We start from the raw sequence: 23,735 nt of genomic DNA on the forward strand, positions 1-23,735 counted from the left end.
CACACAGTATCTCAATTTTCACGGTCACGAAAAATGCTCTCTGCACCCGCACAGGCCTCACAGCAGGACAACCCACCGGCATTCTGGAGCTCGGGCCCCCCGCCACCGCCCGCCACCCACACACACACACGGCTGTGAAATGTGTCCCTGGTCACGGGTGCGCTCACACTCTTGATCCCTCTTCTGTGCAAAGCCTGTTCCTGTGGCTCTGGGTTGTTCGTCTTTTCCTTACTGATCTGCAGGAATTCTTCACGTGCTACGGTTACAGAAGGACTGTGGCGGGTCCTCTGACAACTTACATTTGTTGCAAATACTTTTTCATGAATACAGTTTTATCACTTAATTTTATTTGCTGATGTTCCAGTAAATAAAAATTGGTTAAATATCAGGGTCCTTTCTATTATCTGTGCCTTTTTGTAATGTATGTAATCCGTCCCAACGCCAACATCGTACGAGTATGTCAGGTCTTTCACGCGGGGCAGGGCTGTTGCTGTCTCACTGCGCTGCCCCCATACAGATGGCCAAGCGGCCCCACATTCTGACCCGGCCAGGACCCTCCCCCTCGCAGCACCCGTGGGCCACCCCACAGGCCCTGGGTTCCCTCCACAGTCACTGTCAGGACTTCTCTGCACAGCTCCCCTGGGCCACTGACTCCTCCTGAGCCCCAACCACACTGGTCCAGCCCACGCAGTTAAACAGCATAGTCTTTGTACAGCGAGGACCCTGCCTTCTTATTCTTGAAAATCAGCCTGCCTGGAATCTGGAACAATCGAAACTAGAGATTAATGAACACGATGGATTATAATCTGCTGAATAAAGCTGGAACCCGAGGCCATCTAAGACCAATCACACGAATACGCAGAGAAGGCGCTCCCCTCGGCAGATGGCCACGTGACAGGCGTAGGAGGCGAGGCGCTGCACGTGCTCCCAAAGCACGGTAGTAACACTAGCGGGCAGATGCTTCATGAGAAACAGGAAGTGAGCCTCGCAGCCTCTCGCCCAAATTACTCGTTAATTATAAAGCAAAATTAGTGATCTCAGAGTGGAGAAACCCATCACCTGTCCCCTGAACCAAGGGACCAAAGCTGGTGTCATGGGTGCACTGCCATCAGGTCCCCAATCAGATGCACTGGGAAGACACATCGCTTCTGCGGCGTCCTTACTAAAAATCACACTCTGAATCTAATCAGGAGGAAACACTGAACAAGGGACATTCAACAAACTAAGTGGCGTGTACTCTTCAAGAAAGACACCGGAGGGCTGGAAAAGGGCTCCAACCAGATGCTGGGAACCAGAAAGCTGACGACTGCTGAGTGCGCCGGGCCAGCGCCTGCATGGGGCTGCCGGGGTCGAGGACATTACGGGACAGCTGACAACATCCACACAGGACCAGATTAGTGCTGTACCACTGTGAAGCTTCCTGGTCTTCACTTTGTTCTCCAAGGTACTCTCCAATGGGGCAGAGACCAACAAATGTAACACAAACGTGACAAAATGTAACGACTAGAAAATCTGGGTGAAAGCATGCAGGAATTCTTTGTATATTCCTCTGTAAATTGAAACATATCAAAACAAAATGCTACAAACATTAATTTTGTCCCTTTGGCCTTTACCCTTTACATGAATTTTTACATTATTGCGTCAATTTCTGAAATAAAAAAATTATTTACTGGACTGGCAATAAATTTATGACCTGGGAAAATTACACTTTTATACTATTCTTGGCATCTCAGCATACGGTCCAAGTCTTCTCCCAAGTACTACAGAAAAGTTCAGTTTCTTCCAGGGGTCTTCCTTCTTCTTTGCTGAGTTTACTCACAAGCTCATTTCGTTCACAACATTCTAAGAGCTGATAGGACTGTGCAGGGCAGGCGGACAGAGCTGGCCCTGTCTGACGTCCGGTGAACAGCCAGCCTGTGGGGACATGGGGACATGTTCTGAAAGCCGCGTCCATGCATTCTGCAGTTACGGGTCCACTTAGGTTTCTCATCTTTTCTTGGTTCCACAGAAAACTGCCCACTTCATCTAACATTTCAAATATGTATGGCCTACAGTATTCTCAGTATTTTCCTTAGTATTTATTTCAGTGTCCACTAGATCTGTATTTAATCTCAGCTACTCTAGTCTTTGTTTTTGCCATCTTTTCTTGATCAGTCTTTCCAGAGGACTATTTTAGCAATCCTTTACAAGAATGCTTTTAGTTCTACACATTTAAAATTTCTGAACTATTAATTTTTGCTATTGAATTGACCTAAAAATTTTATATTAACTTTTATTTTTTAACAAAGTACATAAAAAGTCTTTATAAAGTCAAATAATATTTAAGGAGCTTGTTGAGCAAAACAGCAATTCTCTGGCCAGCCTACCGCCACCTGCCACCTTCAGCGTCTGGCCTGCAAGCATCTCTGTCCAGCCCGCCCGAGGGCCACCACCTGTGAAGTGCATTCGGGGCAGAGGGTGAGCAGGGCGCACGTGGCCCTCTTGCGGGTCAGAGTGCAGTGTGTGTGGTTAAATTCAGCTGAGTCTCACATCACCAAGAAACTATTCCTGCTGCTGAGCTGACAGTGTTCCATTTTTCCTGGATTTAATATTTGCCTCATTTTTCCACGTCCTTTGTTTGAACACCCCTCTGCCTCCTCCCTGGGCTGCCCCCGTCCCCTCTGGCCTGTGCCTCTGTGTGGGGAGTGCGCCTGCAGTGCGCTCCGACACCCACTCAGGAAGGCCGCAGCTGTACCTTTCCCCATGGGGCGCTCTGAACCAGCCTCCCCCCACCCCGGACGATCAGGCACTCAGCGGGGAACCGCTCTCCCCGGGACTGGGGGGCACGGGAGCTGCTGTCTGGACTCCCCGTCCTGTGGGCACTCTGTCCCAGGAGTTCTGGAGCTGCTGTCACATGCTCAGCTGTGGCCCTTCATCGATATACGAGTCACCAGGTGGGCCTAGCACTTCCTGTCACCCAGCACTTGGTGAATTCTTAATGTCAGTAAGAACGCACCCTGCACACACTAACACCTGGCCCGTCCTCTTCCAGCAGCTGGGCCCTGGGCACAAATGCCCGGTGCTCTCCCCACCAGCATTTGCTCCTGCCCACCCGCAGGGCTCAGTCCATCGGGCTTCCCATTCAGGACGGTGGCTTTCCTCCAGTGTCGGATCTTCAGCAGACCAGAGCGAAGAGTAAGGCAGGGAGGGGGCTTCGTGGCAGGGGACTGAGCGGGAGCCAGTTGGCTGTAAAGGACATGGCAGTGGCGGTGGGCGTTTGCCGAGGCCAGAGGCCAGCTTCTGCAGAGAACCCATCCCTGGTCCCTGGGCCCCACAGGCAGGTCAGCATTATGAAGCCAAGTCAGGGAAGGCGGCTTCCTGGGTGGGCAAACAGGGACGAGAGCCGGTCTCCACAAAGCCTGACTTCCCGGCGTCACCTCATCCCTGATATGTGTGGGGTCTGCGAACAGAGCCCGTCTCCCCCCAATCTCCTGAGGGTGTATGGGGAGGTGTCATCATTGTCTGAAGGGGCAAAGGGACCTGGGCTCTCGCTGCTCTCCAGCCCGACTGCCCCGTGCCCGTGGCACGTCCGTGGCAGGCCCGCTGGAGCCCTCCTGGGACCCTCCGGGAGTGAGCCACTGGCCTCTCCTCGTCCTGAACCCTCACTAGGTGCTGCTGCCCAGAAACTGGAGAGATTTGGGTTCTTCCCCTGGTGCGGGCGGACTCTGTCTGACCAGAGGACACAGGTTCACACTCTTTGGCATTTCCCTTCCTCCGACTTTCTGGGGCTCACGTCCATGTTCTCTCCTGACCCACTGAGGTTAAGCCAGTTCATAATTGTAAAATTCCTTCCTTCCAGAATACACACTGAGTTTCCTTTTCTCAACCACGCTGAGCTGCAGCCCACAAGCTCTCACATGGATGCTGTTCACTCATTTATTCACCGACTTGTCCCAAACACGACTTTAAATGGTTGGGATGCACCAGTGAAGAAAAGAGATAAAAATCCCTACCCTTGGAGAGCTCTTACTAGAAAACTCCACGACGGTTTCTACTTTGATCCACGAGGTGGTTTCTAAACATTAGCGACGTCAGGTCTGGAGAAAGCAGGTGCGTGGTTTGTCACTGGTTTCGTGTTTCCCTGTGTTGAGGGGAGACGATCAACTCTCTGCAACCTGCTGAGGTTTGCTCTGTGGCCTCGCTGGAGGCCAGCTGTGTAACTACACCCCCTTCACTTCCTTTCAAGGTGCTCAGGAACGGCGGGTACCTGGACCACGCCTGTGCCACACTCAAGGCCGCACTGCCCCTTACCTCCTCCTCAACCCGCGTCTGCGTGTGGCGCTTCACTTCTCCCTGGAATTCGGTGTTGATGTTCTGCCACTAGACGCAATGAGCTCTGACACTGCATGTCCCTGAGGTCCTGCACCCCTAGTCCCCCTTTGTCTTCCACCCCCAGTGGAGCGCTTGGAAGCGGCTTGACACGACTGCAGCAAGAGCTGCCTGGGTCAGTGAACTGGAGGGAGACTGAGAAAACGTCCAGAATAAGAGGGGAAAGGGATGAAAACACGAGAAAAGGTGCTGAGGACAAGGGAAAACTCCAGGAGACAGGTAATACTCCCGTTCCCTCATCTTTCTTATGGTTTCTATTTCTTCTTTTTTGTCTTTGTCACATTAAACACTGTGTTCTTGTTCAGATATCCTTTGTCACCGATGTCTTGGAGCCAAATCTATCTGTTGCGTCTGGGGACTCTGGTGAAGGCTGTCTCGTCGTGTGGCTCGGCTTTTCCCCAGAGCCCCATTTCCGGCGGCGGGGTTCTCTGGGTATCTGGCATGCCCTGGCTTGTGGCAGTCTTCCTGCACCTCAAAACTCCGCGCCCACTCCTGCGGGACCCACGAGCTTCACAAGTCCTGGGCTCCCACCAGCCTGGCGGCTCCCTTTCTTCATGAAAGGTGCCTGCCCCCGCCCCTAGGGCTGCGGCCTCGGCCAAGCTCCCTAGTTCCTGGCTGGTGGCTGGAGCTTTCCTGGTCCTTCCCAGGGTCCTGGTCACAGCTCCCAACCACACAGGCCCAAGGTCAGACGAGCAGCACAGGCCCAACAGGCCCCTGGGCGATCATGTGTGATTCGTGGGTTTTCACTCAAACATAAAAACCCTCTCTTGAAACCCGAATTCTCCTTCTCTCGACTTCAGCGTTGTGTTTTAAAAACTGTTTTGTCTACAGGAGCCGTATAATCCAGCACTTGTGTCTTTGGAGCAGGAGCAGGAGCGTCAGCTCACCCCCAGCCCCACCCATGCCAGAGCCTGCCATTTCACGTGTGGGTAGTATGCTGGGTATTCTCTGGGCCTGGTGTCTTCCTCCCTCAGGAAGAAGGATGCTTAGCAAAACCTGCATCAGAATCCCTGTTGCATGGCCCTGTACAAACGTCACTGTGGTTGCCTTGCAGACACGCACTGGCGTCACCAAGGAGCATGGAGGGCCGTTCACGAACGGTCTGTAAACAGATTGCATTCGCACTCATTTTCCAGCCTCAAACTAAGTTCCAGGTGTTTCAAAACAATTGTAGCAGGACCGACAAAACCTTCCCCATTCTGAGACCTAAGTCACACATATTTCACGCATTATCCAAACACTGTCTAAGGCCAATTTCTTCATCAGACAGAAAGCAGGTTAAGCACATGCACACCAGCCTCAAATGTTGGCACCTTCATGCCCGCAGCCCCGTGGTACTCAGGGCTCAGGGTTCCTTCCTGGCACGAGCACACGCTATGGTGCCAGGCCCACGCCACTCACCCTCCAGTCTCATCTGCTCGGGGCAGTAGTAGTGGACCACAGCCAGGAGGGCGGCCCCATCGCTGCTGTCTCTCATCAGATCCTCCAACAACGGGAAGTAGGGTGGCTGCCTCGCAGACAGGTGCTCTCGGCGGTAGCGTACCTGCAGTCGGTAAGAGGAAAAATGGTCTCTACACATGATGTGCTTCACTGCCACCTATGTCACAGGCAGACTGTGACATCTAGAATTAACACAATGCCCTCTGGACAATGCTCAGAAGAACAGCAGCCACCGCATGATAAAAGCTCCAAATGTCTGGATCACACACTTTGCCTGGAACACATATGTCAAGATCCAGGGGACTGAGTTTCGTGGGTACATGGGGTGACAACAACTAGCTGCTGATGACCCCTGGGCCGTCTCAGTCAAGAGAGCTGTGGCCCAGACAGGAAAGGAGGCAGAAGGCACATACACTACCAGAAGCCAACAGACTATAAACACAGGAGAAACAAGTTAAATGGTGAACAGCGGAAGCTGGGAAGACTCCGCGTTACTGTCACTCGTCTCGGTATTATCAGCACTCACCTCGGCCAGTGAGACAAGTGCAGAACAGCACTGATAATATATTTGAGAAACTTCCGAAAGCAGGTTAGACAAAATGTTGTCTACTACATCAATAGCCCGTCTAATAAGTGCAACGAAGCATCAGGAACCTGGATGCATTCAAGGAGCTACGTAAAATGCCTGTTTTCTCAGCATCTCTGGACTCCGCCTTCAGGGGAAACCGGGGGCACAGGTTGTGCTGCCAAAAGCCCCCGGTGCCACCCCCATAACTGGGCATCGGTTTAAGTGTGTGCAGACGCATGGGCCGCCAAGGGACGGGAAGTCAGCACAGGAGAGTGTCCCAAACGTCCCGCTGTCCCCTTGTATTTCTGCATTAACGTTCATAAGACAGCTTTAAAACATGGTGTATCCTGCAGCCACGTTTTCTCCAGAGGAGGAAAATACACAAGACAAATCAGAGGAAGAAAACCAGCTGTCTATATTGACAACTGTGGATTTCTCAGTGCTGTAGGAGTTCAACCCAAAGAAAAACGGTCTCTCAGCAATCTAGAATTTCAAGTCGTCACCTCAGTAAGTACAGAGCGTAGCATCAGCAATACTGATATCTGGTATAGAACGTGTCTAACGCATCCTTCTGAAAGCAGGACTAAGGCTTAGCTAATGTCCCTGACATCCGTGTGCTGGACTCTTTAACTTGTTTCTCGGGCTGCAGCACAGGCTCTGACGCGGACACGCCCACTGTCCGGCAGGTCCTGGCTCCAGCAGGCAGGTGTGCGGGCATGCGCCAGGCCAGCTCCCACACGACAGACAGACAGACAGACAGACAGCACACACAGTGACCGAGCACAGCATGCAGTAAAGCAAATGGTTTCTCAATTGAAGATGGATGGTGTGAATTTCAAATGAGGGAAAACACCAAAGTACAGGGCACAGGGGGCTGTGTAATTACCTTCCGGTCGGGTTTGTTAAACCTCTCAGCTGTAGAACATTATGGTGAAAGCTCGGAACCTGCCCGTCTGACCAGACCTTTCTATACTCATCCTCATCAGCCTACTTGTGGGACACTGGAGTCCGACAGGCATGGCTATCAGCCGCTAACAGGAAACCTGAAGGGCCATTGCTCTTGGTCAATCTTTCAATTGCTATAAACTCTCATCCGAAACCTTACTTCCTAGAGGAGAGCTCAATTTTTTACTACGTCCTCACTAAAGCACGTAACTTTTTAATATTTAGCTCTTTGGCCTTCAGGATTCAAGTTGAAAGATATGTAAATATTCACAAAAAATGCTTTCTTCTTCGTTAATAAATTTCAAGAGAAGCTAAATTGACTGTGAGCTACCAGTAGACCCTGTCCCCCTCACACGGGTCCACTCCCCCAGCTGTATCCCTGGTCTTTCCTTCACAAGAAGAATTCTAATATACCCAAATGGTTAATGGGGTCTGCAAAGCCCTGAACTCCAGACCTCCACTAGGAAAATACCCTCTTGCTTCCAGAGTGGGTCACAGCGTAGAAGCAAATCACCACCTTTCACCTTCCTTTATATGGGAAAACTCACACTTCACATTAACTTGGTTCTAGAAACCCTGTATTTGTGCTGACCTGACGCAGGCCCCCGAGCGGGGCGGAGCAAGGGGATGGCCTTCTCCCACCGTGCAGGGACAGGCCCTCCCTGCCGCATGAGTGGGCGCCCTCCCACAGTGCAGCCACCTTCCCGATCAGACGCCCCACGCTACCGTTACTGCAAGCTGGCACGTTCACTCACACCACTAGGGACGGTGACACGGGACCGACCCAGGAGCTTAGCGGTCAGTCCTGGTGTCTATGACAACAGAGAACGGATCCTACCATTTACATTCACGTTCATCACAGTGACGTGTCCCAAGAAGAAACACAAAGTCTACCTGGAAGATCCCCTAAGAAACTGGCAGACCACTCTGTGCTCTGACATGCAACTCAGAACTCCAAAGCGCCACGTTATGAAGCCCTCTCAGGCCAGAATCAGGTCACCGCGCGCACTACACAAAGCGTAATAACAATAGCAAGGAGGACATTTAAACAAAGGAAAAGGTTCGGGTGGTGCGAGCAATTTTGAATGGAAGCAAGTGATTGCAACAGGATGGCACGGATGGCAGCTGGCGCGCATGGAGTCACTTACAGGCACTAACTTCCAGTACCACTTGGAGGGAGACTGCTGGGAAGCAAGGGAGGAAGGCAGGAGAGGAGCATCAGCGTGTGGGTCCACGTGTGGACGGGCATTTACACACTTTCATGTCTACACGCGAGGTGAGGTGCCCTCTGAGCAGTCCCACCGTCCAGCGCCCGTGGGCCTGGACATTCTATGTTACCAGATGCCTGAAGTGGAACCAGGTCCCAGGCGCTTCTACAACACTAGCCTCAGCGGGGCAAAGAACACTCCAGAAACTCGGCACAGGGTGTGCACCAAAAAGGACGGATGCCAAATGCAACTCGGGAGGGGCTCAGTGCATCGTCTGTGCCCATCTGAGGGACAAGGAACAAAAGTGGGCACGGGGGTGGTGCCCGGCACCCCACCCCAGTCCAAGAGTGGAGGGAGGGAACCAGAGGACGCCAGAGGACAAACACAGCCAGGCCACGTGGTGCAGACGTTCAAGTCATATGCGTGCTTGGTAAAAAATAGTAACGTCAGGGAAAGAAAGGACGGAAATGACCGAATGCACAGAAGCATGTGCGTCATTCCATCGGCTGCGTGGCGCTGCTCCCCTGATGCCACGCAGCCTCCCGGACCCCAAGGGCCGTGAGAGCTTAGCCAGGTGCCTTTGGCAGTAGGCACTGTTCTCCTCACTGCTGACATCTAGAAACTACTCCCAGTGCCCTGTATGTCCCATACTCAGGCTTCCCAATACCTCCCAACACCCCCCCGCCCCCGAGGTTAAATATAAGACAGGCCCCTTGCCAGGGAGAAAGGGCAGCAAGCTGCCATTCCCACTGCCACGGAGGTGCCACAGAGCCAGCCTGCCGGGGTGCAGGAGACTCGCTCCTTCCTTGTGAGTAACAATAAAATAAAGAGTAAGCAGGTGGTGGACGTGGCACAGCCCTTTCCGACGGAGAGCAACATGAACTTGTGCTTTGCAGAGACTGCAGTTTGCCCTTTACCTTCTGATGAGCTGGACTCTCCAGTAACTGCTGTTTTAACTTAACTTCTTTCTCTGTTATCTCTCTCATTTTAAGATTGACCTAAAGTAGAAGAAAAATGCATTAAAAAGGCAATTGCTTTCTCACACTGGTCACCATGTCACCACCCAGAGACCCCACCTCCCTGTTAACACTCTTAGACGCAGGTATTACTGGGCCCATTACACATAAGTGGAAACATATGCACCCCACGTGACCTGCAAGCTGTGTGACCTGGTGTGGGGACCTCCTGCCTGCAAGCAGTGCCCCCACCTCCGGCCGGCGAGCGCCCGGCACCCGTCCTCCGCCACCATCCACAAAGGCTGCTGATGAAACAGCCTGACAGCGGCTCCCACGGTCCCGGACCATACCAACACAACACTGAAGTACCCTCTTCTGGAATGAACAACTCAAAGGTCAAATCAAAATTGCAATTATAAAATAATACCAAGGAGGAAAACACTGGTTGGCACGCATGGGAACGTGGGCAAGCTATCACCAGATGAAAGGCACAGAGGCGGATTGTTTATTATTACACACGAATAGAGACGTGAACTCAGGCTATTCAAATCAAGAAGGCTGAAAATTTGTTTTTTAAAAGAAAAATCAATATAAATTTAAAAATAAATGAATTAGAAGACACGGATAAACGGATGGGTAAGTGGTAAAGCAAGAATTGTACAATGTTAATTGTAAAATCTAGGTGGTGGGTACATGGGTGTTCTCTGTGTAACTCTTAACTTTTCTGCACGTTTCAATTTTTTCATAAAAAATATTGGGACTAAAAAAATGCCTTTGGAAAATTAAGCTAGATAGCCTCCTAATATGGAAAGGATTTTCTGATTAGATTCTTGGTGATGTTAATGACGTAATTTTTGTTTTTATTAGTTTCAGGTGTACAATGTACTAGACGTTTATACTTCTCACAAAGTGATAACTCCCTTCCCCCAATCTACTACCCTCTGATATCATATAAAGCTGTTACAAATGAACGTAATTTTTGAAAGGGGACAACACTGGGGAAAATCTATGCAACTCAATGAAACAATTTCCTAATGACCAATATATAAGGTTACAAAATCATCGGTGAGTAGAGGGCCAGGAAGAAATAGACTGACATAAGAGGGTACAGAAAGTTGATTGATCTAGTACTAGAATATATGAAAAGAATTCTTACAACAATAAAAAGACAAGTTATCCAACTCTAAAGTGGGCAAAGGATCTGAAGAAACATGTCTCCAAACAAGATCTAGGAATGGCCAACAGGCACACAGAAAGGGGGCCCGTCCTCAGTCACCAGGGAAATGCATATCTAAACCATAGGGAGATACCACCTCACACCCTCCAGAGCTCGGGAAATAAGTGTTAGCACGGAGGCTGGCAGTTGGCAACCTCAGGGATGCTGGTGGACACCTGAATGGTTCCATTGCTCTAGAAAACAGTCTGCCAAGTCTTCAGAAAGTGAAACACACGACCCAGCAATTCTACCCCTAGATATCTACCCAAGAAAAGTGAAAACATACCCCACCAAAATGTGTCCATGAATGTTCACAGCAGCTTTATTCACAATGGCCGGAAGGTGGAAACAACACAAACATGTGTCAGCGGAGGACGGCTAAACAAAATATGGCGTATCTATCCACATACCAATGATTCGGCCACAGAAAGGAGCGAGGTGCTGACATGTGGCGATGCAGATGAAAGCTGAAAACATTTGCTAAATGAAAGAAGTCAGAACAAGAGGCCACAGATTGTATGACTGCATCTACGTGGAGTGTCCAGAACAGGCAAATCCACAGACAGAAAGCATATCAGTGGGGGATGGGCGGGGGGATGGGCATGAGCTGACACGGACAGTTTCTTTTGGGTGTTACAGGTATGTCTGCAATTAACGGTAACAGCTGCACAACCCGGTGAACATACTAAAAACCACTGAACGGTACACTTAAAACAGTGATTACAGCATGTGAATTATATCTCAATTTTTAAAAAGTTAATTGATAACTTTCCACATTGCAATGAACCTTCCAGAAACTACCACTTGTCACGTTTTGATGTAGAATCAAAAAAAGATGTGCATAATTATCTGAGAAGATTATGAAACGCTCTCCCTCTTCCAACTCTGTATTCATGTGAAGCCAGATTTTCTTCACACCCTTCAACAAAAACAACAGACTGTAACAGATCAAACTGAAAAGCAGGTAAGAGAACCGCTGCCTTCCAGCGAGACAGACAGGAAAGAAACACAAAACTGTAAAATGCCACCGCTTCTTTTTGTTTTGGAAAATTGCTATTTTTCATATAAAATACATTATTTATAGTAACATAAAATTTTTTTAGTAAATAAATATTTTTAAATTTTCTTGTTCTTAACTTTTAATATGGTAAATAATGATACATTATTTTTTAAAATTGTTTGAGGTCCACAGTAACTTTTAAGAATGTAAAGGGGGCCTGAGACCAAAAAGTTTGAGTGCTCTATCTATACAAAGGCACAAAGAGCAACAAAAATTAAAAATGTGGATAAATGTTAGCCTCCATTTTAATTACTTTAAAAGATAATAAACCATTGAAAGCAAAATTAACAGTATCTTGGGCTGTCATAAAACAAATGACAACAGCAGCACAGAGGACACACCCGTGAAATGGCATCATTTTATCTGAAGGCAAACATGATAACGGAGAGATGCATATTGTAAACCCTAAAGCAGCCTCTACAAAACACTGGAGGTAAAATGGAATACTAAAAAATACCCAATCCAAAATAAGCCAGAAAAGAAAAAGAAAAAATGAGATAAAGCAAAAGCAGACATGATGGTAAAATCCAGCCATCTGGATAACCACACTAAATGTCATTGGTCCACACACTCCAACCATAAGACCAGAGTGTCAGAGTGAATAAAGATGTGCGAAAACCATACGGTATCCGTAAGAACCTCATTTTCAATAGAAAGACATGAGGTTAAAAATAAAAGGAAGGGAAGAGCTCTGGCTCCTACACACTAGTCCTAAGGACGCTGGAGCAGCGCATTAAATGATGTACACTTCTGGGACCAGGGTTTTCACCTGTGACACAGACAGACATCTCATGATGACAAAAGGGTTAATTCATCAAGATATAAATATCCTCAAAGTGTGTAAATGTAATAACAGACTGAAATAGATAAAGCAAACACTGACACAGGACACAAGCAAAAGATAAAACAGTTACAGCGAGAGACGTCACCTCCACTGCCAGTAACTGAGTGACAGTCAGAAAACGCCAGATCAACCACCACCAACCAACCGGAACTTACACTTACAAAGCCTCCACCCAACCCAGCACAGCGCATCTTCTGCTCACATGCACGTGAAGCCCCGTGAGACCCCACCCATACACGTCCCCACGCACCACAAGGAGCATGTTCTCGGACCACGGCCCAGGTAAAAATGGAAGCAATGAGAGACACTTAGGACCATCCCCACCCCGAATACTGGGGAACAACACTACGAATTCCTAGACAAGCCACTGCGAAAACAAGAATCTGCAAGTGACACAAAATATTTTAAGGAGAACAAGGAAACCACAACATGTAAAAATGTGCAAGGTGCCACGAGAGACACTGCTTAAAGGGCGTAATGGCTTCAGAGGCTTCTGGAAGGAGCAAAGCAAGACTTAAAGAAACTAATTCACTTTCTACCTAACAAACTGGAAAGGAGAGCAAATTAAATCCAAAGAAGTAGAAAGAAAAAATAATAAAGGCAAGAGGAGAAATGAAATAGAAAACAACAGAAAAAAATGGTAAAAACCAAAAGCAGAAAACAGGGGACATCACCACAGATCACACATATATTAAAAGGATAATAAACATTATGAACTTTATGCTAATGAATTTGACAATTTAAATAAAGCTGATAAATACCTTGAATGTCACAGGTTACTGAATGGACACAAAATTAAATAGAAAAACCTAAATACCTTATAAGCATACTAAAAAAATTAAAATTCCTAATTAAAACCTTCCCGCTAAGGAAACTCCAGGCCATGATTCCATCAAAGATTTAAGGACAAAATAATACCAATCACATACAAACTACTTTACAAAATAGAGGAGGAATATTTCCCAACCCATTTTCTGAGGCCAGCATTACCCTGACACTGAAACAATAAAACACACCTTACAGGAACACATATCCAACAAAGCACTTGACTCGTGTGTGTGTGTGTGTGTGTGTGTGTGTGTGTGTGAGAAAAACAAATTCTTACTGCTCATTAAGAGAAACAACCCCATTAAAAAGTAGGCCAAATATTTGAACAAACGCCTAACAAAAGAACCCACACAAGCGTCTCTAGTCCTGAGGGAAACGCTAAGCCACACCATCCGGGACATGAATGGCTAAGATGAAGGGCAGACTCCACCAGAAGTGCTGGCAAAAGGGCGGGGCAACTCCAACTCTTTTCTCTTGCGAATGGAAGCTGAAAACGGTGCAATCCCTTTGGCAAGTATTTTAGCGGGTTCTTCGCAAAGATATACTTACATGACCTGGCTATTCCACTCCTGAGTATTTACTCAAAGAAATGAAAACATGCCTGCACAGAAATGCCCCTCGCAGCTTTATTCCTAACAGGCGAACCTGGAGGCAACCTGTCCACCAACAAGTGAGCATGTGAACAAATGGTCTGTTCATACAACGTGGCTCTACCAAGCGTAACCGAAACTACTGACAGACGCAACGAGGTGACTCCATTTCGAACACTTTGTTCAGTGAAAGAAGCCAGACAGAGAACATACCACATGATTCCATTTTTATCAAAACCTAGAAGAGGCAAAACTAACCTCTCATGAAGAAGGCAGGTCAGTACCGTGTTTCCCCGAAAATAAGACTGGGTCTTATATTAATTTTTGCTCCAAAAGACACATCAGGGCTTATGGTCAGGGGATGTCATCCTGAAAAATCATGCTAGGCCTTATTTTCCGGTTAGGTCTTATTTTCGGGGAAACATGGTAGTTACCTGGGCTCGGGGTGCAAAGGAGCAGGAAGGAACTTTTTCCAGGTGATGGAAATGTTTCCTTGATTGTGAAAGTTAAACCGGCGGTCACTTGTCAAAAACGCAAAGAACTGCATCCATTTATTGCATGTAAGTCATATATCAGTAAAGCTGGGTTTGGTTTTGTTTTGTTTTTTAAAGACTAAAGCAACTGGCTGGCCATCGATAAAAAGTAAAAAGCCACAGCAAGATGGTTCATGGTAAAACCCAGAACTCCTGGGACAGAGCAGCCACAGGACGGGGAGTCCAGACAGCAGCTCCCGTGCCCCCCAGTCCTGGGGAGAGCGGTTCCCCGCTGAGTGCCTGATCGTCAGGGGGTGGGGAGGCTGGTTCAGAGTGCCCCATGGGGAAAGGTACAGCTGCGGCCTGCCTGAGTGGGTGTCGGAGCGCACTGCAGGCGCACTCCCCGCACAGAGGCACAGGCCGGAGGGGACGGGGGCAGCCCAGGGAGGAGGCAAGGGGTCCCTAAGGCAAGTCCCAGGGGAAACGTGTGCAGGAGGTCTACACAGCAGACATCTCTCCTGGGGTGGGACAGCCCCGGAAGTGATGCCACACAGAAAGAGACTCGTAGAGGTCACCTAACAGGCCCAACTCTGACTCCAGAAGTTACTGAAAGGGATGAGGACCCCCCCAGCCACAGGCAAATATGAAAAGGAAGTGAACCCCCAGAGGTGTCCTCACAGGTGGGACACAGGCCAGGGTGCTGTGAGGGAGCTTAAATCTGCACCCAGGTGCACGCACACGGCAGGCAGGACTACTGGAAACAGTACCTATGACCAGTGTTTCACAGAGAATTCCGGCCCTACTGGGCGTCAAAGAACTGACGCCGGAGAGAGGTCTCACCACACGCTCACCTCGCAAGAACCCACGCCTTACTAAGCGCGCAGCGATTCCCAAAGGAAGGCAACCATCAGCATCCCGAGGTGGAAAGCTTCCGGGGCGTCAGGGGAGCCACACCTGAGACTAGGAATGGCGGGTGGGAAAGGCTTCGGCCACGCCCGCTGGGGCAAGTCTCCAAATACAAAGGATGTGGGAGTGCATCTGGTCCTGCAGCTGGGAAGTCACACCTCAGAGGAGCCCCACAAAGACACGGAGCCCCAGGGAGCACACCTCCCTGAAAGCAGCAAGGATGGGGAGCCCTGGCAGCTCACAGCTCAGCCAGCCTCGGAGGCTGCACACGATGGAAAATCATTCATGTAAGAAACTTATTCATACGGAAATGTCAAGAAAACAGCAAAACTTGGGAAACACCAAATAAAAATATAAATATTGGGCGAGGGAAAAATAGAGATGAGAAACAGAACAAGTATTAACTCCAGGAAAAACGGTGGAGAAGGGGCCAGAGCTGTGAAAAAGTCACACCCAGTCATCGCAGCGTCAAGTCCAACTGCAGCTCTGACCCGGCGGCCGTGTGACCAGGGCAGAACAGCGAGGACGGGGGGAGGGTCTGTGAGCTGAGTCACCGTCTCTCCTAATCGAAGTCAGAGGCAGACAGACAGGTCAGAGAGGCCGTGTCTCTAAAATATGGGGTAAATAACCAGAACATTCGAGAGAGCAAACAGCGATGTCATTGCAACCGTATGAAGATCCTCTGCGGTCAGCCCAGCGCACAGACAGAGGCAACAGTCACTTGGGAAAGTCAGTTACAAAAACATGGCAAATGGGCAATATCCTTTACATGTATGAGAAACCTGATCAGGTCAGGGGGAAAAAGGAGCGTTACCCTCCCCGAAGAGAAAGGACAGCAACCCTCCCCAAAGAAGTATGACCAAAGGTAACAAGCAAGCAATTTAACAAGAAGAAAGATAACTAGCCGAACACATACTCTTTTTTCAATTTCACCCATCCTGCCTCCCCTCCCCGCTCTGTATCTATGGGTCTGTTTCTGTTGTTTATTCATTTATTTGGGGTTTTTGTGATTCTACGTATCATTGAAATCATACTGTATTCTCATCTTTCTCCGTCTGACGTATCGCACTCAGCACAATGCCCACTTGGCCCATCCATGTTGTCACAGATGGCGAGATTTCCTTTTTATGGCCGAGGAATGTTCCATGTGTACATGTCCCCTCGTCTGCTGATGGACACCTAGGGCTGTTCCCACATCTTGGCCATTGTAATGTTGCAGTAAGATGGGGGTGCAGACATCTTTCTGAGTTAGTTTTTTGCTTCCTTCAGACAAATACCCAGAAGAAGGACTGCTGAATCATATGGTAGTTCTATTCTTAACTTTTTGAGGAATCTCCATATTGTATTTACTCTGTTTCTCAAATTTCAACTTTACCAGTGAATGACAAAATAAAAGTCAAAGACACTATTTTTCACCTTTCAAATTGGCAAGTATTTTTACATAATATCCAACATATGGGAAGACCTGGGGAAAAAACACTTGCACAAACAATATGAGGAAAACAGTACAATCTCTATGATCAGAAATTTGGCAAAAACTGATCAAAAGTCTTTAAAAATGAACCTCGGCTAAACTGCAATCATTGCCCACCAGAAACGAGTGGGAGGGAATCCGTGGTGACCGCCCATGGAGACCCAGCTTAGAGCGAGACCTCGGCAGACGGCCGGCCCCAGAACGCCCTCCGGAGAGACGCTCACGACGCCTGCCCGATGCAAACCTCAGCTCCAGTCCGACGCCAGAGAAGACCCACCTGTACTTTTAAGTCTACATATTTATGCCCAATAAGTAAAAACTATGAGCATCTGTATCAAACTACACTTATGGGCGGTAAGCTTATGGGGAATTTATGTTTTGTTCTGTTTGCTCATCCGTGTTTTCTAAATTTTCAGTAGTAACCAAATCATTTCCTTTAGAAGGGAAAAAAAAATCAACAAAAGTTTTTAAAGGAAAAAGCGAAGTTACAACTTGAACTTCTGGCCACAGGCAGCTCATGCTGAGACAGCAGAGCCATCAGACAGGCTCGGCGCCCGTGGAAGTGAGCACCAGTCCTGAACCGCTCTCTAAGCAAGTTCTCGTGGTGCTTCCCACACACAGTGCTATGTGAAGCCGGGGATGAGTAAGGTGTGGTGCCCACCACCCAGGGGCGACCTCATGGGCACTGCCAGCTTCTGAGTGCAGATCAGGACCTGAAGGTCTCTACCCACTGCGCTCGGCCTGCCCACCAACTTGAGTTCCCAAACCCGCATCAAGGCAGCAGACCAAGTAAAGGCAGGGCCAGCCCTCGCTGCAGTCGCCATGCACGTGACGCACGCCTTGTCACTGCTGCGGGCGGCCCCTCCAGGTGACCAGCGCACGCGTCAGCCTGGTGTGGCCACGCTCGGCCAATCCCTCGGCCACTGATGTGTACCCCCCGTCTTGTAAAGCCCTCACATTCTAGAGAACAACGCAGACTGCCTCATGGAGTGACCTGGCATTGTTTGCACACAACTTTGCAAGGAGCTGCTCAATCTTCTGCTTCCTAACGGAACATCTTTTTGTAAATAAAAAGGATTAATAACCAAAAGGCTTTGGGTAAGGTAATCCTATAATCACATGCTACTAAAAATAACCATTCTTTACACGCTGTGTGTAAGAGATCCCACTGGAAGCTTCTAAACAGAGCAAACGGCATTTAAGATGCGGGCTTTCTCTTTATCATAATGCCGTCTCACATCTGTGCGTCCTTTAACGCACGTACTAACAGGTGCCCAAGACACAAACAGAAGGGACTGGTACCGCTGCCCACTCACCCCTGCTCACGCCACCTCCTCCCCGAGCTCAGGACAAGCACATCCGCCCCGCAGCCCCCGGGCCCCCCCAGCAGGGCACTCACCTTGTTGATCCAGAACACCATGGCGTCCTCCAGGTCATACGGAAGCTCCTTCGAGGCGCTGAAGGTGGAGAAGCGCGTGACGCTGGCCACCACCTTCTCGATGCTCATCATCCCCACGGTGTAGGCCATCATGAGGGCGTCCACCATCGCCATGTGTGCGCCCTGCGAGCAGAGCAGCCACCCGTCACCTGCTGTCTCCCCCTCCCCCTCGGCGCCCTGTGGCATGGAGGGCTTCGGCCCCTCCTCGCCTCCTGACCACCTGGGGACAGCCTCGCTGCGGGGCTGTGGGGGAAGGTAGAGGGAGGCCCGACGCGCCCGAGGCCGCACCCCCGCCACCGGCCCGGGAACCCCCAGGAGCTGCTCTGTGCACTAGCCGCGCCAGGCCTTCATGCCGCTTCTTCTCAGAATCTGAGTCACATCCCCATGACCCACAAGCCATCGTCCACCAAGTCCAAGAATTAAAAACGACAGCACACAGAATGGCAGCGAATGGCCTAAACATAAGCAAGCAGGAGGCGTCCCCCAACGGCTCAGACCTGGAATGGTCTGGAAAAGTCATGTCAGGGTGTGGCCGTCAGAGAAGGGCGGGGAGGGGCTGCTGAGGGGACGAAAGGACATCTATCTCTATTGTGGCACAAAAATGCTCGCCAGATACACATGACACAACCTGAGAACGGGCTCAACAATCACATATCACATCTGCAAACAGGCCGCCTCCCGATGCCTATAGGAGCTGCACGTGGCCCGGCTGGCAGAGCACCCACGACAGGACAGATGACACGAAGCCGCTCTTCTCCCCACTTGCCAAAACAGTCACATGACTCAGTGACACATGACACAGGAGGCCACCACACTCAAGACCATCCCACACCTGAATTTCCAGGCCAACTCTGCCTCTCCCGTGCCACTGAGCTGCAGAGGGACAGCTGGTGACACGGCAGGCTGCTGCACCACACCAGAGCCTGTCACACTGGAGCCCGTCACCGCCCCCAGCACATGCACATGACACAGTAGGGCTGGGGGTGCGGGGGCTGCACGGGCCACTCACCATCTTTATGGGGGCATGGCTGAGGTCGGGGTCCGTCACGGGGGTGTCGTCGCTCTCCATCACGTAAATCCCTTTCCGGGACAGGGCCTGGATGACAGACTGGTGTCCCTGTAGGGCGGCCACCTGGTCTCCTTTCAGGATGAGGCTGCAGACGCGGCAGTACAGCTCGCTGGACAGCAGGAGCTTGGTGACCGGCGGCTTGATGTGCTCCTGCTCGTACTGGTCGATGTAGAAGGGGTCCCTGAGGTCCTCGGGAATGTTATCTGGGCCAAGGGAAAGGTGACATGTCAGCATGACAGGCAGCCTCATAACGCTCAGAGGACACAGCTGCCATACGTAACATGGGCACTGATAGCGTAAGAAGGCCCCGGACACTTCACGACCCCACTACCTCGACTGGCACAACGGCTGCACGCACCACGCGGGGGATACGGACCATGCACGTCACTTAGTGACATCACCATCATGGCCTCTGGAGCAGCTTTCCTGACGCAGGACAGCGAGAAGCAGGTGTGGGAGCCCTGAGGGGCACGTGGGGCCAGAGGGAGCCAAGATGCAGTCGGCTGGGGCTGCTCGCGCCTGGTCATACCGTGCACCCTCTTTCTGATGGCAATGGGAGATGACAAGTCACACACCATGGTCTTTACAAGAGAGCACCAGGCCTGCTGCCACCGTGACGAAGGCAGAACAGCGGCAGCAGGCCTTCACCTTTGGACCAGGTGGCATTAAACTCGACAGGAGTCATTTTACCTCAGTGTCACCACAATTCTATCAAGTCAAGACTCTGTCCCTATGTTACATATGAAGAAACTGAGGCACAGAGAAAGTAAGCAATGTGTCTAGGGTCACGAAAGGCAGAAACCAACTGTGAACCCACAGTCTGATCCACAGCGTCTATGCCACCCACACACACACACCAGCCAGTTGTATGAAGCTGGGGACCCCACTTTCTGGATGGCTGACAGTCTCCCCAACAGTGTCCCTCACCCTTGCTCTGCAAGATGTCAATCGCTACCCCCCAAAGGGGGACACTGCAGGCAAGTACACGGGGAAATACCACGTTAAAGAGCTAAGCTGACCTCTAACACGCTCCATGCCGAGACCACCCCCACGATGCCTTCTGGAACCATCCCACCTCCGGAAGAGTTCAGATAGCCTAGTACAGCAGTGCCCCTTACCCGTGGTTTCAGTTTCCGCAGTTTCAGTTACCCCGTCAACCACGGTCCGAAAATATTAAAAGGAAAATTCCAGAAATAATCAAGTCATAAGCTTTAAATTGTGCGCCATTCTGAGCAGTGTGATGAAATCTCGCGCCGTCCCACTCTGGCTGGCCAGGGCCGTGCAGCGCCCCTCTGTGCAGCATATTCATGCCGTGGACACTCCCCACCCGTTAGTCACTCAGCAGCCATCCCAGTGACCAGATGGACCGTCGCGGTATCGCAGTGGTGGTGTTCAAATGACCATTAATTTACTTAATGGCGGCCCCAAAGCACAGGACTGGTGATGTGGCGATTCCGATTCGCCCAAGAGGAGCGGAGCGCTTCCTGTAAGTGACTCGGTGAGCGCGGAAGAGCGAGGCACTGTGGGAAAGCACCCACACTCACACCCGTTCCTCTCGTGTGTTCCTGCACTAAGGTCCTCGTTTATTATCAGTTACTGCTGTTAACCTCTTCCTGTCCTAATTCATGACTTAAACTTCAAGACGGGGGTGTGTGTGAAGGAAGAAACATAGGAGACGTCACGCACTGCCCTGGTTTCAGGCACCCACTGAGGGAGGGTCCTTGAGCGTGCGCCCTCGGATAAGGGAACTGACTCTCCAGACCCACTGGTGGAGGAGACCCGGCCCCAGCCCCGAGGGTGGCCCAGGATGCCGCCGCACGCCCTCTCCCCACCTGAGCCTGACCAGACGCTCCCACTCTCTACCCCCGGAGCCGGCGACTGCAAGTGATGCCCACCAGCCCCGCTCTGCTTCCTCCTGCTCCCCTCACTCTCCTCACAGGCGCTATATCCGGGCCTGCCTGCGGCCTCGCCAGTCTTCTCAGCACTTCACACTGGTTTCTCTTTTCTACCAGCGGTGAGCAGGGCTGCTGTTTCTGCAGCACTTCAGTCTCTAGGCACTGTGTGCACGTCTCACTGGAGCACCACGGCAGCCCTGGGGGGCTGGAGGACATCCCCCGGCTTAGTGGACGCGTGTCACCCTCATCGGGAATCATCTGGAGTTTTGCAACAGAGCAAAACTTACCAACAATAAAGAGGCCCGGAGACAGCGCACAGTGGGGAGAGTCCTGCTTTCCTCGGTGATGTGTGAGCAGGGAGCTAGGGAGGGAAGGGAGCTGTCCCAGGGAACAGACGGCAGCCTGGGAGGACGTGGGACCTGGTTCTGAACGAGACAGAGTCAGGGGAGGACGCTGAGCCAGGAAGGCCCACGATCCTATTGCATTTTCGTAAGTTCATGCCAGATGCTGGGGGAAGAATGCAAGGGTCACTTTCAGCAGCAGCAGCCCCGCCAGCCAGGGCTCGGGTGACAGTGTCAGGACATGTCCTCTCCCTCGTCCTCCTCTCAATGCCTGTCCCACCTCTGGCTCCTCTGCCAGCTCTCTCACTTCTCGACCTCACGGCCTAGGCGACCACCGTCAGTCTCGTGGCTTCAAGGACCACGTGTACGTGGTGGTCACCCCCAAACGCACCTCCTGACCCCAGCCACTTCCCTGGGCTCCTGCACCCCTCTGCCTCCATGAGGGCTGCACCTGGAGGCCCAGTGGCCCTGGAGCCCAGCGTGCTCGGAAGTGAACTCTAACGCATCCCCAGCCTGCCCCTCCTGTGCTTCGTCTCATGGTCAGGGGCTCAGACCAAAAGCTGCAGCATGACCTGCTCATTCCAGCTGCCCTTCCCTTTGAAATGAATCCAGCAAATGACAGCTTCCCATCACACCATGGCCACCGCCACGCCACCTCCGCCTAATCACCCTCACCTTCCACTGAATGACTCACGGGCTTCCTCGAGGGAGCGGGGACCTGCACGACTCAGGAGACAAAGATCCCTCCAGGTCATGGCTCTGGGAGGAGGGGACGGGACACAGGTGCACAAGGACAGGAATGCACGGGCGCAGGCGCAGAAAGACACTCTCCCTGGCACGGCCAGAGAACAGCGACCGTGGCTCTGAAGCCAGCTTCTCTCTGACCATCGACCCAGTAGAAATGTTTCCCCAGGGCAGCCCACTTGGTGGAACTCAAAAATGATATAAACTGACTCATAGAATCCATTTGTAAACTATCCGTGAGCATCAATGTATGAATCTGAATCACATCATCGATTCACATCAACTACAAACTGAAGACAATGAGCGTTAAGGGGAAATGCTGCATCTACCACAGATGAACGCTCCATTTTGCTCAGGGCACCAGCCTCGTGCCCACAGGCCCGTGGGGGCCAGTCCCTGCCCCAAGACGGGCTCAGTCAGCTAACGACGCGCTTCCGCGAAGTCCGCGAGTGTGAGGGTTTTATGCTCAGTTCTGAAGTGTATTTAAAAGACAGCCTCTCTGTAAAAGCCTCCAACCTATTTCTAGTGGCTTGGTTTTCATCTCCCCTTAGACCAGTGAGATAGGTTGTGAGGATTATTCATTTGTTCAGCAGTTCTTACTGAGCACCAACGTGCAGAAGCCGAGGAGGAGGTGACGTCACTGCTCTCAGGAGCGGAGCCTTTTAAGTAAGACAAGGAGACATCACCGATTTCCACACAGCGTGCTGGGTGCGCCCTGGGGTGCAGGTGAGCCGTCCAGCCCAGCACCGTGGGGGTGGGAGGGCGGAGAAGCTTCCCACCCAGGGAAGGAGGCAGGCAGGGGACAGAGGGAAATGACCCGTGAGAGGCTCCCAGGAGACGGCACGCTCAGGGTCGCATGCAGCAAACGGCTGGATATGTCGGTCACTGAGTCACTCAGCAGGTCCCCAAGGCGCACTTAGCGCACGCCTGCACAGGACAGACCGAAGACGACAGCTGAGGAGCTCTGAGGGCCCACAGCAAGGGACAGGACCAGTCCAGGTGGGTCGGAGAAGCTGGAGGAGCACGAGACACTCCCTGTTGGGGTTGCAGCGCACAAGGGTGGAGGACAAGCGTGTGAAGCCAGGAGAAGCCACGTCTCCTGGCTGTGGCAGGAGGGAGGGAGGGAAGGAAGGGTGGTGAAGCGGCAGGTAAGCATGTGGCGGGGACACAGGGTGAAGAAATGCCCAGCAGACACCTGCTGGAAAGCAGGAGGCGGAGCGTCCACTGGGCAGAAGTGCCCAGGCGAGAGGGCACCGACATGCACTAATGCAGGACTGCCTGCTGACGGACTGGGACAGAGCCTGAGGGACGGTGGCCTAGGACCCGGGCTTGAGGGAGCGTGATCTGTAGTGACACAGCCTGTCATTCTCCA

At 51.1% G+C, this 23,735-nt stretch overlaps 1 protein-coding gene across 6 annotated transcripts in view; it reads right to left on the reverse strand.

Annotated features, from left to right (window-relative positions):
• CAMSAP1 (calmodulin regulated spectrin associated protein 1) overlaps positions 1-23,735 on the reverse strand; it is a 57,673-nt gene that overhangs the window by 18,369 nt on the left and 15,569 nt on the right. For 2 of the 6 annotated variants that reach the window (XM_074331375.2, XM_074331370.2), the window contains exons 3-7: positions 19,324-19,586; positions 18,276-18,437; positions 9,447-9,527; positions 8,470-8,505; positions 5,770-5,911 (exon numbers count right to left, since the gene is read on the reverse strand). In XM_074331375.2, the coding sequence (XP_074187476.2) occupies positions 5,770-5,911; positions 8,470-8,505; positions 9,447-9,527; positions 18,276-18,437; positions 19,324-19,586 (684 nt within the window). The remainder of the gene's footprint in view (positions 1-5,769; positions 5,912-8,469; positions 8,506-9,446; positions 9,528-18,275; positions 18,438-19,323; positions 19,587-23,735) is intronic. The other 4 variants (XM_074331372.2, XM_074331371.2, XM_074331374.2 and 1 more) reach the window with 2 other exon arrangements.

This window comes from Rhinolophus sinicus, chromosome 16 (assembly GCF_057876585.1).
Source record: "Rhinolophus sinicus isolate RSI-liver-muscle chromosome 16, RSI-T2T, whole genome shotgun sequence".
NCBI classification, from domain to species: domain Eukaryota; kingdom Metazoa; phylum Chordata; class Mammalia; order Chiroptera; family Rhinolophidae; genus Rhinolophus; species Rhinolophus sinicus.